This window comes from Lichenostomus cassidix, chromosome Z (assembly GCF_008360975.1).
Source record: "Lichenostomus cassidix isolate B80296 chromosome Z, HeHo_3.0, whole genome shotgun sequence".
Lineage (NCBI taxonomy): Eukaryota > Metazoa > Chordata > Aves > Passeriformes > Meliphagidae > Lichenostomus > Lichenostomus cassidix.
In genome coordinates this window covers 20306066-20324033 of record NC_139511.1, presented here as the reverse complement: position 1 = coordinate 20324033, position 17968 = coordinate 20306066, and the positions used below count along the sequence as shown (strand labels likewise).

The window sequence follows — 17968 nt, the reverse complement described above, 5'->3', positions numbered from 1 at the left end:
TTGCATAATCTCTGAGAGTTCCTTATTCCAGCTACTCCACTCCAAGAAAACGTTTTCATTTTGAGTAAGTTAGCACTTGTGGGAAAGACAGTAGTAAAAAGATCAACTGTGTAAAGTGATACTCCTGTAATCACAGAATTGTATAGTAGTTTGGGTTGGAAGGGACTTTTAAAGGGATTTTTAAACATCTAATCCACACCTCCAGCAATGAAGAGGGACATCTTAATCTAGATCAGGCTGCTGAGAACCCCATCCAAACTGGCCTTGAATGTTTCCAGGGATGGGACATCTGAAACTTCTCTGGGCAATCTGTGCAGTGTTTTACCACGCTCTTTGTAAAAACTGTGTCCCTTATGTCTTCACTGAATCCACCCTCTTTTAATTTGAAAGCACTGCTCATTGTTCTACCACAACAAGACTTACTAAAAAGCTTTTCCTCATCTTTCTTAACAGTCCCGTTTATATACTGCAAAAATGGAACCCTGGAGCCCTCTCTTCTCCAGGTTCAACACACCAACTCTCTTAGCCCTCCCTCACTGAAAGAGGTAAGTAAAGTGTTCCATCCCCTCTGATCCATTTTTTGTAGCCCTTCTCTGGACTCACTCCAACAGTCACTCTCATGTTAGGGACCCCAGAGCTGGATGCAGCTGACCCCTTCCAGGTGGGCTCTCACCAGAGCAGAGCAGAGCAGAGGGGCAGAATCCCCTCCCTCCCCTGCAGCCCACACTGCTTTGCATGAAGCCCAGGACATGTTTTGCTTTCTGGGCTGCCAGCGCACACGGCTGGGTCATGTCCAGCCTCTCATCCACCAGCACCCCAAGTCCTTCCAGCAGGGCTGTTCTCAATACCTTCATCCACCAGCCTGGATTGATAACAGGGTTTATCCCAACCCAGGTGCAGCACCTTGCACTTGGCCTTTTTGAATTTCATAAGTTCCCATGGACACACTTCTGGAGCTTGTCCAGGTCCCTCTGGAAAGCATCCTGTCCTCAGGAGTGTCACTGCATCACTCAGCTTGGTGTCACCTGCAAATGTGCTGACAGTGTACTTGATCCTTTAGTCTATGTCATTAATGAAGATATTTAATAACACTGGTCCCAGTATAGAGCCCTGATGGCATCACTTGTCACTGCTGTCCATTGGGACTTGGAGCTGTTGACCCTTATGCTCTGGAAGTGACCATCCAACCAAATCCTTGTGTATCTAACAGTTGACCCACAGAATCCATATCTCTCCAATTTACAGAGGATGCTGTGGTGAACCATGTCAAAGGCGTTACTGAAGCCCAGAGAAACGACATTTGTTGCCCTTCCCTTACCCACTGACACAGTCACTCCATCACAGAAGGCCATTGGGTTGGTCAGCCAGGGCTCACCCTTGGTGCAGCCATGCTGCTGTCTCAAATCACCTCCCTGTCCTTCATGTGCCTGAGCAGAGCTTCCAGGAGGATCTGTTCCATGATATTCCCAGGCACAGAGGTGGGGCTGATACCTTGGTAGTTCCAAGGGTCCACCTTTCTATGCTCTTTAAAAATGGGTACAATGTTCCCACTTTTTTCCAATTACAGAGATTTCACATGACCTTTCAAATATGGAGAGTGCCTTGGTAACTGCATCAGCCAATTCCCTTAGGACTCTGGTGTGCATCTCATCAGGATCCACAGATTTAAGTATGTTCAGGTTCTTCATGAACCTTATAATCTCTTACATTGGGGAAGTAATTTACATCCCTATTCCCTGCCTTGCAGTCCATCCACTCAAAAAGTGTGGGAAAAGAGACTGCAAGTGAAGACTGAAGCAAAAAAAGTTAAGTAGCACAGCTTCTTCCTGTCCATTGTTATCAGTCTGACAGTAGTGTTCACTGGGAATACACCTTCTTTGACCTTTATCACCAAACAGTTTTAAATTTAAATACTGTAAAGCTAATGATGAAAACTAACTTAAATTGAATTGACTATATAATTTAATATAAACCCCACACTTTACTAAGACTGCACTTGTCCAGGATTGCACCCATCCTCTTTAACTTGGGATTATTCAAGTCAGGTTATATTTCAAAGAGGTAATAGTTCACAGTGTCACTTACTTCACTCAACTTTTCTAATTCATCAGATATAGATAGCACAGAACTGGTGAAACATGTACTTAATCATAAAGAGTTCCAAATCCACACCTCCTGGCTCTTAAGTCACAAGATTGAGAGCTGATGTGGTATGGACACAGAAACATTCACAAACTCCAAACATCCAAGTGACATCACCTTGTTGCTCAAGCAAAATAGTTTCTATTGTAAATATGTATGGTAAATATATCTGCCTACACATTATCCTCATAGTTAATACAGAGCAATGTACCAGAGCTTTCATTAACCTCAGTTTTGCTGGAGGGAGGACATACAGTGTACCCCTTTGAATTCCTGTGCTTGGAACAACAACTATGCAAATCATTTAGCAACATGACAAATTGACAATTACATTGGCATAAGCCTTCCTCATGCAAAACCTCTTTAAAACACAAAGGAAAAACACAATGTTATTATCAGTTTTTCATATCCTCTCCTACAAGCATGCCTGACCCAAACCAACTTTAGCTATGATTTCTTGTACAGTTTCATGGTCAGGATAAAGCATGATCATTTTTGCATGGGATGTAGTAACGAATCCCCTCATCTGATTGAAATGGAAAAATAATCATGCAAGAAAAACTACCAAAATCTACTGAACTACAGCAACTTTCAGTTCCACAAGACTGACTCACCACCAGTACATGACTCAAGAGGAAAAGTGCTGTAACAATCAACAGTGTCGTAATAGAACATGTTCACTTCCAGGATCATTTTCTTGAAAGACTTCTACAAATATATAGTTTCAATTCTGATTTCTTTGAAGCTTACACAGCTTAATGTTTATGAAATTAAAAAAAGAAAACACAACACATCCTCTACAATCCTAGCAGGATTCACAGACAGGATTACACTTGAAGAAACAGAAACACATTAAAAACAAATACTAAAAATAAACATTACTACGAAAAATCCTATTTGTGTAATATGCACATCTTACAAATTACTCTGTCATTTCAACTAGCCTCCTCAACTAGGACATGGTGGGATCAGTCTGTGCTATTGTAATCAGTCAAAATGTTTTAAAACCAAGTACCCAGAATCACACAGATATATTGTAGGGAGTCACATGTAAGTTCACCCAAGAGGCAGAAATATTAATGCTCTTACTCTCACATGTTAATGCATCTAAAGTGGTTCACCTTTTGCAGTGCTTGCAAACACTTGCTAGTTGCAAGGACCAAACAATATGCAGCATTAATCATCAGGAAGATGAACTTGCTTCATGGAACTATGCTTACATTAATCTTCTAGAAATTCCACAGGATTCAATTTTTTTTACAGTACTTCTCAATACATCCAAGCTACTGAATGAATATATTTAATAAAAGAAGCAAACCTTGAATACCTACTTTGAGACAAATACCTTGAGTTTTGGTCCACCTGTCTCCACCCAGCAACATGTGAAAGTGTTACAGTCCAACAGTTTTGTGGGATGAGAAAACTAGTGAAAACAAAAAGGACCTCTAAAAACTTTGCAGACTAACTTGCCTGTTCAAGGACGGTCAACTACACAGCATGCTACTCAGGACAGTGTCCAGGCAGATTTTGAGAACATGCAAGGATGGAGATTGCACAGTCCTCTGGGCAACCTATGCCAGTGCTTGACCACCCTCACGGTAACAAACCAGTCTTGTCTTAGCTCCCTGTATTCTGATGTTTTCCCACTGCCACCGCTCCTGTCACTGGGCACCAATAAGAAGTCTGGCCCCCTCAATCTCTCCATTCAGATCATGTCATTAAAGAGATGCCCCTGTCCCTTCTCCAGGATGAGCAGTCCTGGCCTTCTCAGCCTTTCCACATGCAAAACATGCTCCAGTCCCTTCATCGTGTTTGGCCCGCACTGAACCCACTTCAGCTTCTGTTCTGAGCAGCCCAGACCTGGATCCAGCCTGTGCCTCTCCCAGCAGGGCCGAGTGATAAGGGAGCAGCTGCCTCTACCAGCCGCTGCCGCTGATGCCCCGCAGAACAGAGCTCGTGTGGGGCAGCAGGTGCTTGACGGGCTGGGACCGAGAGGAGCAGGGCAGGGACGGGCATGGAAAGGCTGTCCTGGACAGGCAGGGCAGGGATGGGACGTACAGAGCAAGGCTGGGATGGGCAGGGTTAGACAGGGCAAAGCTCGACAGGGCAGAGAGAACAGGACAAGGCTGGGCAGAGCTGGGCAGAGCCGGCAGGACAAGGACGGGCTGCGCTGGTCAGGGCAAGGCTGGGCAGGGCAGCTCAGGGACGGCCTGGGCACGGAGGGCAGGACGGCCCCGGCACGCTGATGCCTGCCCCGGCACAGCCCCCGCTCGCCGCCGCCACACGGGCGCCCCGAGGCGCGGGCGTGCCCCGCCCTGGCGCACCTCACCGTGTATCCCCGCTCCAGCTCGCTCTCCTCGTATCGGAAGGACGGGATGAACACCTCCATGCCGGCTCCCCTCAGCGCGGCGGCGCCGCCGCCATTTGCGCGCCGGTCACGTGCTCCCAGTCACGCGGCGGGGCGGGGCCGGGCAGCCCGCCCCTCGCGCCCGGGGCTGCAAACAAACCGACGAGCTGACGGAGTTTGACCGAAGCGTCCTGTGGGTACAGCGCGGGGAAAAACTAACCTCCAGAGCGGTTCCTTTATCCAGCCCTGAATTCACACTGCGGCCCAAACCTGACCCTCAGAACTGCTGGGGTTGGGGGACCTCGGGAGATCATCCAGACCAGCCCTACGCCAAGGCAGGGTCACCTAACGCAGGTGACACAGGAACGTGAGCTGGGAGAGGGGAGACTCCAGCCCCTCCTTGGGCAGCCTGTTCCAGTGCTCTGCCACCCTCAGTGTGAAGTTCTTCCTCAGGCTGAAGTGGAATTTCTTGTGTTTTAGTTTATGGCCTTACTTCTCGTACTATTGCTGGCAACACTGAAAAAGGTCTGACACCATCCTCTTGGCACCCACCTTTGAGATATTTGTATGCATTGTTGGGACACTCTCTCAGTCTTCTCCAGGCTAAACAGGCCCAGCTCCCACAGTCTCTCCTTGTAAGAGATGCTCCAGATCCCTAATCATCTTTATGGCCTCCACTGAACCCTCTGCAGTAGTTCCTCGTCTTGCTTGTATCAAGAGTAGAATTGAGTATAACACTACAGATGTGTTGTCACTGGAACTCCCTCCACCTGCTGGCCACATTCTTCCTGATGCAGCCCAGGACACCATTGGCCTTCCTGGACAAAAGGGCACTGCCGGCTCATTATCCACCTTCATCCACCAAGACTCCCAGGTGCTTCTCTACAGAGCTGGTCTCCAGTAGGTCAGCCCCTGACCTGTGCTGGTGTTTGGTGATATTCCTCCCCAGGTGCAGCACCCCACACTTGCCCTTACTGAACCCCATCTGGTTTCTTACCACCCAACTCTACAGCCTATCAAGGTCCCACTGAATGACAGCACAGTCTCGTGCCATGGCTGGGTTGGTCAACAAACAAATGCAGCACCTTTTGTAGTGCCTGTTATGAACAGATATGAAATCAAGAGGGGGAAAAGAAAGCAGCAGTGAGGAAAGTTGCCTGTGTTGCATGTATTCCCAAGAAGTCACCTCTTAACTTCATTACTTAGGAGAGAAAACCAAACCCTTTTAGAGAAGTGTAGATGACTCCTAGCCACTGGAGAAATTAAATTCTTCTCACCCTCCAAATAAGCAGCTGTTTTGAAAGCTTAAAGAGCAATGGAGGTAGAAACAGAAGGTGTAAATACCAAGTGCATTTAGGAGGTCATGCTGTTGGCACATGCAAATGCTTCAACCTCACACAAATTTCCTAACTCCAAGCTTCAAACCATTTGGAAGCACTGCAAAATGACAACAAATTGCCACTGTGTTAGATGGTCGTATCTGGAAACTTACCATGAGAGTCCTGGAGAGTCTCAGGCACTACCTGAGACAACCTCACACTCTCACTAATCTTTTAGAGAGTAGCTACCATGATAAATCCGTGAGTACAGAGGGTTTGATCTTGCCTAAGTAGATTTAAGTATAAAACCATACCTCAAAAATGGACAGCAAACAAATTTATCTGATGTCTGTGGTTAAGCTATCAGCTTTCTGAAATTTGTTTTGAAAACCAGTTTGTTTTCTTTCTAGATTGGTGGCACAGGGGACAGAGAGGGGAACATGACAAGATCCTTTCCCCTCCATTTTTGTTTATTTTACTGAAAGGCAAATTTAATTATATTTTGCTGTAAGCAAAGATCTGTGACCTTGAAAGATTCAATACAAAATAGACATCATTTCACTTAAAGCAAGACTAAAGCAAACTAACACTAGTTTACTTTGCTAAACTAAAACAAAGTAACAAAACAAAATTTAAAAAATTATCTGAAATCAAAGCCAAATACTCCTCAGGCATTTATTTTGTGCACAACACTGCTCCTGGGCCAAGTGTCCTGAACTGCTGACAACCAGGACAATCCCAGCACTCTGGGGTAGTAGTGACAAGAGCAGTGTTTCCAGTCCCCGTGTGCTCTCCACTGTGTCCTTGGACTGGAAGGTATGTATGAAATCCCATTCCCCTACCTGATAGATATTACAACAATCCCAAGGAAAGACTAGCCATATAATAATAGTCTTACCACTCTAGTAAATGTGGGCATGCTAGATAATAATTACCATGCTATCATTACTGTTACTTTGTAGTTAAGAATCTAGTCTACAGGCTTAGCTTCTGTTCTTCCCCCAATATAAAACAGAGGGATTACTCAGGACACCATTTGTGCCATAATGCATTTACGCTGATGGTAAGTCAGTAGAAGAATTTCATAGGAGCACTGTTTGTGGCTGTTTGCAACCTAATAAGCAATAATTAAAAAAAGCTACTTTTCTCCTTAATATCATATAACTTATTAACGAAGAAAAGTTTTAGACATTAATCTGGTTTCAAATTCAATAGAATATAATGGAACTTTTGACTGTGCATCAGCCAAGAGGAACCAGGAGGATTACATGGTGAGCTGAATTCAAATACGTCAATATGTTTTGGAATGTTAAATACTTAATTTACACAATATATCATCATTAGTTGGCTAATCTTTAAAGTTACATCTGAAGAAAAAAAAAGGATTTCTCCCCATGCCTGGCTGGCCAAGGATTGTCTTTCTGTCTAATACACTGAGGATCAAAAATTTAAGAAACATTAGTTCATAGAATGCTATCAAAGTGTGTTCAAAACCATCCAGGATTCTAGTCGTTGAAAGCTAACTGCACAAATGTTACAATGCTGCCTACAAATCACAAAGCAAGAATATATTTCAAATGTAACTTGACTTGAACGGGTGTAACACATATTAAAATTATGTTAGTAATCTTAAAAGCAAAACCGTAAAATGGTTGAAGTCTACTGGTAGCATTAGACCATCTTCCAATTCATTGGTTGAGCAGGCTCTCAAAAGTACTCTAAGAAATATAAGTGTTGGTCTTCAGTGCTTGGTGTTGTTGCAGGTATCAATAGTATCAAGTACTGATAATTTAAGACTATTACAAAAGAAATATTCTTAAATTACCTTGATCCACCATGTGAAATAAATGAGTAATATACTCCCTCCAGCTGTAACTGTTACCTGTCACCAGATTCTACCATAACCTTCCGTGATTACAGAAACTAGGAATCATCAATCCACCCCTTTGTTGGCCACTTCTGTTGTTTCTCTTTTTCTGAAATAGTCACTATGCACTTCCTCATACAAGGAGGGGGAATTTAGCATTCATCATGCTAGAATGATTCACAGGAGAGAAAAAGGAATAATTACAGGCAAATCTGAAAGATCACTTTCCACTAATTCTCAAGGTGGAGATTCAAGGACTTTCTGAATGGCTAGTTTCCAGAATAGAAGTAGGCAAAGAAACCCATATAAAACTCCTAATCAAACTGATAAGTAAAATACACGTCAAAAGAAGAGGCCAGATCAAAAAAAGACAGTCCTTAATTAGATCACAACCTAAGTTTGTAAATTTTTCAGTTGCTATGAAACTGGTTTTACATCAACTTGCAAAATTCAGCCATAGATACATGGTTTATTGCTGGTCTTTTCTTGCCCTTCCATTTTCATTGTGTATTTCTTTTACTTGTTTTTCATATGAATATCCTGCTAGGAGGGTTCTCCCTAAACTGCTTTGTGTACTCTTCTTTCTTAATGACAAAAAAAAAAAAGATTTAGATTATTTTCTATTCCATCCCTCCATTAGTCATTTCCTAATTGATTTGAAGGAAAACCAACAAAGGAACAACTTCACCAGTAAAGTCAAGTACACTACTGCTTAGTGTACTTGCTTATTAGCAAGTATGCTACTGATTCAACTATGGAAGACAAGAATTTAAAAAAAAAAGGGAAGAATTGCCATAGCAGGCAACAACATTCTGAACAACCTGAAAATTCAGCTTCTCACCTGTTAAAATACTGCTCTTTTTTCCCTCACGTGTTTGTAATGGACTCATATTTTGTTACAAACTAAAATTATTACACAGCCTGTTCTACTCTAAAGTGGAAGGAGAGAAAAAAATAAAAGGCTTTGGGGTTTTTTTTCCTATTTGTTTTTCGCTAAGACAATAATTTCACTGTACACATAATTTTAGTGGATGTTGGCTGTTCACTTAAATGCACAGAATCTACCAGCCAGCAGCTCATCTCTACAGTTTGAAAGAAACTGACATATTTGGGGCATGAAATTCACAAATGCTGAAACAAACTCCCATATGAGGCTTTCAGAGGGAAATAACTTAGGAGAGGTAGAAGGAATAACTGATAGGAAAGCAGAATATTCTGTTTTAAAAGGGACAGTGATTAAAGAATCAGAGACTTATTGTACACTGAACATCAGTTTAAGAAAGACAAAACAATGTCTTAAATTTGAGCCACTTCATGTCATGTATATTCAATTAAAAAAGGACAATAGACATGATCAATAGAAGAATGTGGATGATTTTCAGTTGTTGCAAGCACCTGCATTTTATTTTAACCTACAAGGTAAACTAGAATTCAATAGCACCTTGTCTTTCATACAGTACAAAAAAACTGAATTCATAATTTTGCAAACACTCACTTTTTGTTCACACTAGTGATTCTTCTGTGGTACATTGTCTTGCAGTTTTAATGAAAAACACCACTTAAATTTAGTAGAATATCTACTAGTGAGCTCCACAGAGGAAAGAGCTCAGCAATACCTCCATTCACATGGACTGAGAAACATCTGCTAACATGGATGTTAGTCATACTACGAAAGACAGTAACCAAACCTCCAATATTCATAATGCAGGGAAATATAAGCAAAATAAATTTCCAGATCACAGGATATTCTGAGTTGAAAGGAACCCACAAACATCATCAAGTCCAACTCCTAAATATATGGCCCATCTGGGCATTGAACCCACAACCTTGGTGTTATCAGCCAACTGAGCCAATCTCAGGGTCATTGAAACATCTCGAAACAACAAGACTTTTATGCTAGCCAAATGTGACAGCTGATCTGGATCTTCCATTCAACGTAACCATGTGCTGCAAAAAAATCTCTAAAATTCTTTGTATTAGCAGCCAACCCAGAACTCTAGAAATGCCATTATCCTTTTGTTCCCCAAAAGGTGTCTGGTTTTAAGAAAAAACCTTCTATAACTCATTCTTGTTTTCAGTTCTCTGGTATAGACAGTCACACTAATTCTTGCCAGCAGACAAACGTGAAAGTTCTTTCTCATTCTTGTCACAAAGAGAAGAAATCTGTTCCATAATACTAATTAATTCTGACAATGATAGAAGCAAAAGGAAATCAAGCACTAAGAAAGCTGGACAAAGCACTTGCACAAAAAAGATCACGAATGGGTATGTTTACCCATTTTGATCTCTGCATGTCCAAACAGTGTGTTTTAGTTCTGGAAATATCACTTTCAGTTTGAGTGGTATGTATCTGAAGTTTAATATTGAGCTGCTGGTCAAGTTTCATTAGCACCAAGCAAACCCATGTTAAGTACATAACAGTGTTATGCCTGCATCAGTTTCTTCATCACAAACCTCCTGCATACTTGAGCTTTTCAAAAGGCAGTTTTAAGATCAATGACTGAAAAAACACTGGTGTATAAGGTATTGCAAACTTATGATTTTAGCATTCAACCATTAAAAAAGATGCTTGATTAAGGTTTGATACATTGTGGTGGGGTTTTTTTCTGTTCTAGTTTCCTTGAAAGCTCTTAGAAATACTGAGTCAAGAAAGGTATGTAGAGAAATAGGGAACACCAATCTGTAAAGTTTACACTAACTTTGTTGTAAAAATAGATTATGACCTCCTAGTTGAATTGAGGTTTCCATTCTGTTCAGAAATGGTATTATGTGCTTCTTTATATTTGACCCCAAAGAATACAAATTCGTGGGTTTATCCTGCAGTCTTATGATTAGCTGAGAGCAACAGCTTCTTGTTTTTTTATGATTAGCATTTGCCTAAAACTTGTTAACATCAATACCTTCCATTAATACTAATACATCAACAAGCCCAGTGTATCACAAAAAAACAGGACAACACATCCTATGTTAATACTGTGTATTTCAGAAAAATACTTACGTGTTCTGATTTCTTGCAGAAGGTATAACCAGTGCCTTCAAACGTGTTTTCTATTCAAGAAAATTCAAATAGAATGCTAGCACTTAGAACTGACAGGACCTCAGCTGAATTACCCACTTTTCTTCCTCACTTCTTACCAGAATTACTGCAAGATTTTTTTTTTTTTAGTTTTGTATCCTGAGACCAATGAATACAACTGATGTAATGTATCAGTCCAGTAGGACATCAGTGTTTGACCATGAAGGTGATTTTAACTCTGCAGAAGCTTTGTAAAAAGGAGATTTCAGTTTACATCTGTCTGTTGCCCAAGCATCAGTCTTTTGACCCTATAAGTACACAGTAGACTTTGCTAAGGCAGTGATAACTTCAAGTGAAAAGAACACCCATAATGAAGAGACTCAGAATAAAAAACCAGAACAGTTTACCAGAGATAATTGTTTGTGGATCTTTAATACCTTCTCCGACACTCTACTAAATGTTGCTTTTGCCCTAGATATATCTCAATTTATTCCAAATGGTACTCTTAAGAACACCAGTAAGTATCTACAGACACAAACCCAGAGTGTTTAATGTTTCACAAGGTACATCCCTTTATTATAGTAATCACAAAAACATGATTTTGTACAGGAATGTTTGAGTGAACATTAATCAATGCAATTAAATTTATTTCATAAAGATCAGGTAAACATACTACAGAACACTGTGTTGTAAAGAACAAAAATATCAGCTTTCTGGCCTTGCAGTGCACATTTTAGTGCAAGTATTAAGACACAATAGTGTTCAATTCAGCAATGTATTGCAGAACATCATGCCACAGTCCACTTCAAAGAGGGTCAGGACATGCAGCTTGTTAATAAAATGCTGTGGTATATAAAAAAAGCCACATGTTAATTCATAAAATATATAGTGGTTTATTTGGATGATTTAAAGTGATTTATTTCACTGTGGAACTTAGTTTTATCCAGGACGAACATCCAGAATCCATTTGGAATATTCTTCTTTTAGGCAATGGCTTTGGCTTCAGGTAGGAATGCCTCCCAGTATTTTATTAGCTTGAAGAGAAGGGAAAATCATTCATTAAGTACTAAATGTTGGAAAACAAACATACCTACCTCCTCTTGTAGTAAATTTGCTTCCAGCAGACAAAGTAAGAACATAGGTACCTGTTCATTCACATTTTTATATAGTGCAAAAAACCCACAAGTAATAAATATACAAATCCTCTCATAGCTATAAATATGTTACAACATGTTGAACACAATGCTACAGAATACAATTATACAGATTTTTTCTTATTCTTACAGCAGTCACTTATTCTTACCTCCAAGGATATTGGGTTTTTGAGTTTTTTTATTTAAGCAAAGCTGGAGGGTTATATTCCCAGAATAAACAGAAGAAAGAGCCCAGAGACTTTTCTGGTAACAAGGCCTACTTCTCAGATGCTGGAAACTGTTTTAATGCTTTCCTATATTCAACAATATTTTTTACTCTTTAAAAAGAGCAACAAACATATCAGAATCCAAGTCTCTTCAGTAAGTGTACATACATATTGATGAGAATTTGCTCCAATCTCCAAGTGAAAGTACTAATTCAGTTTGAGAAGATGACGAGACCCTCCGCTTGCCTATATCCCAAAAGGAGCTTCTCCCTTGCTTCACTGAATTACAGCTGTGCAAGGGCTGGGAAACTGCAATCATCATGTCATTCTCCAATACAGTACAGACTAGTAGCTATTAATGTTTTAGAAACTGCTGTGCTTAAAGCTGATATTTTTCTAAATAACCTAATATAAAATGTATTAAATATAACTTGTACAAAACTTAAAATTTATCTTACCTGCTGTTGTGTTTGCACTAACGACTCTAAGTACTCGATAATAACAGTTTTAAAGTCTTTCACTCGTTCCTTCTGTTAACAAATAAATTATGGAATATTAACTTAACACATTTTACTTGGAATGTCAGTATTATCTACAGTAGAACTGTCATTTACTTGGACAAAATTATACATGCCTCAAATCTTCCCACTTCCTTGCGAATGGTTTTGGAGATCTGTTCAAAATCTTTTTCCCCTTGCTGAACTTTTGTCTCCCACTGGCAAAGGAAAGACATACAGAGGTAAGATTTTGTTTTGTCCATTCAGTCTATGAGTATCTGAACTTTTTTAGCACACTGATAGTCACTTAAAAGGACCTATTTGATTTTTTTGGCCTATTTAAAAGAAGCTCTTACAATAACAATTTCAAATTTGTGTTATAGAGTGTCATAAAATCAGTTACAACAACAGTATCTTTAAGGGAATGCTATCTGTGGATAAGATGTAAAAATAACTTAGTACTGCTATTAAGAACATTTACTAACATTTTAAAAATATTCTTTAGAAAACAAAATGCATCTCTAAGGCTGTACTTGCTATTCCCTTTACAAACTTCATACAAAAGAACCTAAACCTGTTCAATCAAGCTTGGAAAAGTCTCAGGTTAGTTTCTCGTACTTTCCTAACCCTACATTCTGCCTCTGGTCAAGCATATGAGTATCTCTATCATATTTCTGCTGCAAATGACAAGCTACTGAGGATGTATTTATCAGCTTTCCAAAGCACAAGCCTTCTTTTTCAGTGGCAACTGTTTTCATATAAAGCAGGAGGAGAAAAGTTATTGCAGGTAAGAAGATCGCTAGAGGAACATTCAGAGGAAGAGATGTTTCTTACAGGGTTTTGCCATATTTGGAGCATGGCATAACAATATATGATACTAGCTGTTTGACGTTAGTTTCTGAGAAAAGACATCCAGTTAGACAAGAAGGGACCATCAGCATCTACACTGCCCTGTAACTGCTTTTACACACCTATTACATTGTTAAATTTAAGCTCGTTGTGTAGATAAACTGAGAGCCTCACACTCAGGCTAGCATTTCTTTGAAATGCAACTGTATCTGTTAATCTCAATGTATCAATGCATTCAGTAACATTTATCTTCCCCAGAAAAAAGCAGCAGGGAAGCAACATGCTTCAATTAGCATCTTCTAGTTAATAATACAGTGGCCCTACTTACAAAAGTATTTTGTGATACAGTGTCAAGTTACTACTGTAATCTGAGATAAATATCATCCATGTTCCAATAAACATCTCCATATTTATATTTTTGGTTTATATTTATTCACAGTCCCCTTGCTGGCCTTTCAGATATACATTAGGAAGCTATTTAGTGAGTCATAAGAAGATGTTCTTCATGGAAGATCAGCCTGAAGAGTAATCTAATAAATGAAATGCCATAAAACAGAGCTAAGGAAAGATAGTTTAAGACTGCCCATGCCTTCATATCCACAGCATTCACCACAGAGGTGCCTGAGATTTCTGGGAAATGAAAGGCCTAATGAATTCAACATTTTAGCTTCATCATGCTCAAATCCCAGGTCCTATGTAAATCATCATTGGATAACGGTTTGTCATTTTGTAGTATCTGACAAGGAGAAATTTCTCATCAAATAAGGTATTTCTCCGACTGTTCTTTGTCCCTTTATCCACAAAAAAAGTCCCCCTGAGTCATGGATGCTTAGGCTTCTACTTTGCAATTCCTCTGCTAGAGGGTCCACTATTACAGAATTCAGCAACTCTGAACACATTTCAGTGGCAGTGAGAACTTTCAATTGGCACATTAAACTGTGGGTTTACTAAAAACCTTCTCTAATCAACCAATAAAGCAGAAAAAATAATTCCTTCAGAGAAAAAGCCAATTATTTTAATATTGGGACTGGGAAAGGATCACTATTTCCCACTATTACCAGTAATCAAGATATTTATTGTGAATGGATGGGTAACATCAAGAGAGGCAATCAACAAGAATGTGGTCACACAAGAGTAACACTAAGTTTTTCTTTGTAAAAAAAAGGACATTTTTAAGGAAAAGAAAGTCAAGTTAATGAGTAATTTCAATACCGTAGGTGAAATATATCAAAGGGCAAAAAGAACAAAGGAGCATGTGGTTAGTGACGAATGAGGAAGCCAAACAAAGCAACTGTGTAAAAGAGCTTGAAATCTGCAATAATGTTCTTCCATTATTTAATGGGAGAGTACTAGAGCATACTTCGAATGCATTAGTGTTAAATAATTAAGTTGTCCTACCTCTTCAATTTCCTTAGTGAAGCATGATAGAAAAAGTGTATAAATTATGACACTTCAACATGTTAGATTTATTTTTACTGAAATTACACCATATATACATGCACATATATATGGGTAGAAAAACTGCATATATAAGCAAAACATGGGAATAGTTCTCTATTAATTGTCCTTGGATTTACCCAAGTCATCTTGCTTTAGAAACCCAGAGATGCTCCTCTGCCTATCCAAGTGAGCTGTTAACAGTCAAAAGCATTAACATGTCCATGTTCCCCACCTCCCATCTCCCAGACTCTGTACAGACAGTATTAACTGTCTTACAAATCTTACGAGTAAAAATTGCACTGTCATTATTTTTAAAAAATTCCTTTTAACGATTTCAGAAACAGAGAGTAAATCTCAGAAACAGAAAGTAAGTGATTTGTAAATAAAAATGGTGTAAAGCAGCATTAATGCAGAATGAATGAGCCAATGCAGAAAGTCTGACCTCCAAAATAATGTTTGATAACATTACCTCTTTTATCTCATCTTTAGCTTGCTGCAATTTATCAGGTTTGTTGGCAAGTTGGAGTTTTGCTTCAGCTTCACGTTTTTTTTGTAAAGTGACCTGAGCATCTTGCCACTTCTGCCAGCATTTCATTCGATGGTCAAACACACCCTGTGAGAACAGACACATTTATTAAACAACTGGAATTGCCAGAGCTATCTAAATTCCCAGTAGGAAAAAATAATTCCATTATTTTTATAATTCTATTATTTTTATAATAATGATAAAGCTGGGACAAGTAGCATACTCAAAGAAATCTTCGTGTGTCTACCACACATTGCATTCACTTGACATCATGCTTGCACAGCTCAATACCTTTCAAAAATGACAGGCTATTCTAGAACCCTTTTCAGAGCAGACACTTTAGGGCTCCAAATCATTTTACACTACTTATTCTCAAAACACTACCAAAACAACCACCACAAAGTGCTCTATTATGCAGTCAATTCTCTAAATGCAGATGCCAGCAAACTGTTCATCCATATGGATTACATGCATTTTCAGCAACATGCTTTTGTTAGCAATGGACTAAGGCAAAAGAAAAAATGTACACATATTAAAAAAAAAAAAGGAAAAAAAAAGAAAAGAGAAAAAGTAAAAAGAAAAACATATACTTCTAATAACCTGGCAGGTTCAAGGTATTTCTGGACAGAATTCACAGATACTCATTCTCAAGTCTAAACCTAATTATGCTGTGCAGTATAACTTACACCTAAATTAAATATTTTCTTTCAAGAGATGTAGATCCACAAATTGTTTTTTTCTTATTTAAAGACATTACTGGCTATCTCCCAAATATAGCCAAATTATGTTCTTGAACATTTATGTATGCTTATTGTAACAGTAAGTAATCGGAAAGAAACAGGCATGGTATCCTTAGACACTGTACAGTACAATATCCCCAAATACTGTACAAAATCAGTGCTGCTCAAAGCAGATTTGCATTTTCTCTGGATCTTACCACTCCATTCACATTTTTGATCACAGCCATTTTTATCACTGGAGTAACAGACCACGTATGCTTTCACTTTACTCAGCTAGAACATCAGGCAAAAACTTAGATTGTGTTACATGAGCAAATACATTCATTTACACTAAATTTCTAAGCTGAGGAATGTAATTTTAAACACAAAATCAGTATTTTTCCTAGAACTCACTTTTACTGCAGCAATCAGACGAATGTAATCCCCAAGCAGTTCTGAGAACACATAGAAATCAGCAAAAGCTTGTTCTTGATGCAATTGATCTATCTTCTCCTCAACCTCCGCAAGCTGAGACAAAGCTCTAGACAGAGCAGTGTGGTCCTCCGAGTTACCTAACATGGCAGCACTTTTAGCAAAGGCAGCAGTGTTGGCTGAAAGCTCTGAAACACAGGAGTAATGTTCAGCATGATGTAGTTAATTTGTTGTATTACTCTGTGGCATAGATCAGTGGAGTAGAGGGTTGAAATGGAGCAGAGGTTTAACTTCATCAACTGAAAAAAAGAAGCTAAGGATAACAATAAGATACACAAGGACATCACAATGAAAGCACATTTAGGAAAAAGACTCCTATGCAAAAATCTCTCAATCGGTAAATGCTTTGCCAAGTCTATTAATGTTATACTTCCTCTGCCTAGAAAAAGACATGAAGAAAAACCACTTCAGTAATATCTAACTGCCTACTTCAGAGAAAATGCAAACCCACAAAAGCCAAGTGACAAAAGCCAAGTCACCTACAGAGCAAATTCAGAACACTTTTAACGGGTTTACAGTGCAGTTTTTACATTTAGTCCAGAGCAGAATAAAACCTAACATTTTCACAAAACCACCACTCCCTTGAGTGGAATTTATTTCTGTTGGACTGTTTTATAGACTTCAAATAACTTTTATGTGTGCATACTGTAATATATTGCCACATTCTGACATGCCTTAAAATAAAAAACCAAACAAACCTCACATATCAGCATCTGTGAAAGTTTCGACCTCATTTATTAGCAAATATTGGTGCAATTGTCTCAAATCCCATGTAAGTAATCCTGTACAAAGTTCATTTCTATGAAGGACCTTGTACAAATAGTAAAGTCCAAATTACTTCAGGTTTGTTTGCAACTGTGCTGCTCCTGCAGAACCATCAGAACACCAGAAGTGATTGCAGAAGGAAACTGTCTTCAGATATTTAAAACTTTTACAATTTAAACACAACTTTTACAAAAAATCCAACAAACCAATACCTCTTCAAATCTACAAGGTGTCAAATCAACTGTAAATAAGGATTTCCATTTTCCATTACTTCTGAAATACCACTTAGCTTTAAGGATAGGTCGCTAAAGATATTTTTACTACAGAGAACAATTCTTAATTAGAATTATGAAAAAGCAACTTATGACATTTTCATTACGGAAAAGCAACTTATGACATTTTCATGTGCTTTTGGAAAAGCTCAAAGGTGAGCCCATATTTTAACATAATACATTATTGCCAGAAAGCACACTTATGGTCTTCCTTGAGCTACAAATTCAAAATTGTGGTTTGTTTGAGGTGGTTTTTGTTTTTTTAATAATCTGATGAAAATTCATCTTTGACAAAAAGCAGCACAGGTTATTACAATGTAAACTTACAGGCTTTGCTTATATCTAAAATAAGCAAAC

General features: G+C 39.0%; 2 protein-coding genes across 9 annotated transcripts in view; both read right to left on the bottom strand.

Moving 5' to 3' along the window:
- SNX24 (sorting nexin 24) overlaps window positions 1-4602 on the bottom strand; it is an 89581-nt gene extending 84979 nt beyond the window's left edge. For 3 of the 7 annotated variants that reach the window (XM_085043585.1, XM_085043588.1, XM_085043587.1), the window contains exon 1: window positions 4472-4602. In XM_085043585.1, the coding sequence (XP_084899711.1) occupies window positions 4472-4531 (60 nt within the window). In that variant the 5' untranslated portion in view covers window positions 4532-4602. Of the gene's footprint in view, window positions 1-4466 lie in introns of all 7 variants that reach the window. The other 4 variants (XM_085043586.1, XM_085043589.1, XM_085043590.1 and 1 more) reach the window with 2 other exon arrangements.
- A 6636-nt stretch (window positions 4603-11238) lies between these two features.
- The window catches only part of SNX2 (sorting nexin 2), a 28740-nt gene continuing 22010 nt past the window's right edge, over window positions 11239-17968 (bottom strand). For both annotated transcript variants that reach the window (XM_085043207.1, XM_085043208.1), the window contains 5 exons: window positions 16497-16702; window positions 15307-15450; window positions 12686-12766; window positions 12510-12581; window positions 11239-11725 (listed from right to left, as the gene is read on the bottom strand). In XM_085043207.1, coding sequence (XP_084899333.1) covers window positions 11675-11725; window positions 12510-12581; window positions 12686-12766; window positions 15307-15450; window positions 16497-16702 — 554 coding nt within the window. In that variant the 3' untranslated portion in view covers window positions 11239-11674. The remainder of the gene's footprint in view (window positions 11726-12509; window positions 12582-12685; window positions 12767-15306; window positions 15451-16496; window positions 16703-17968) is intronic.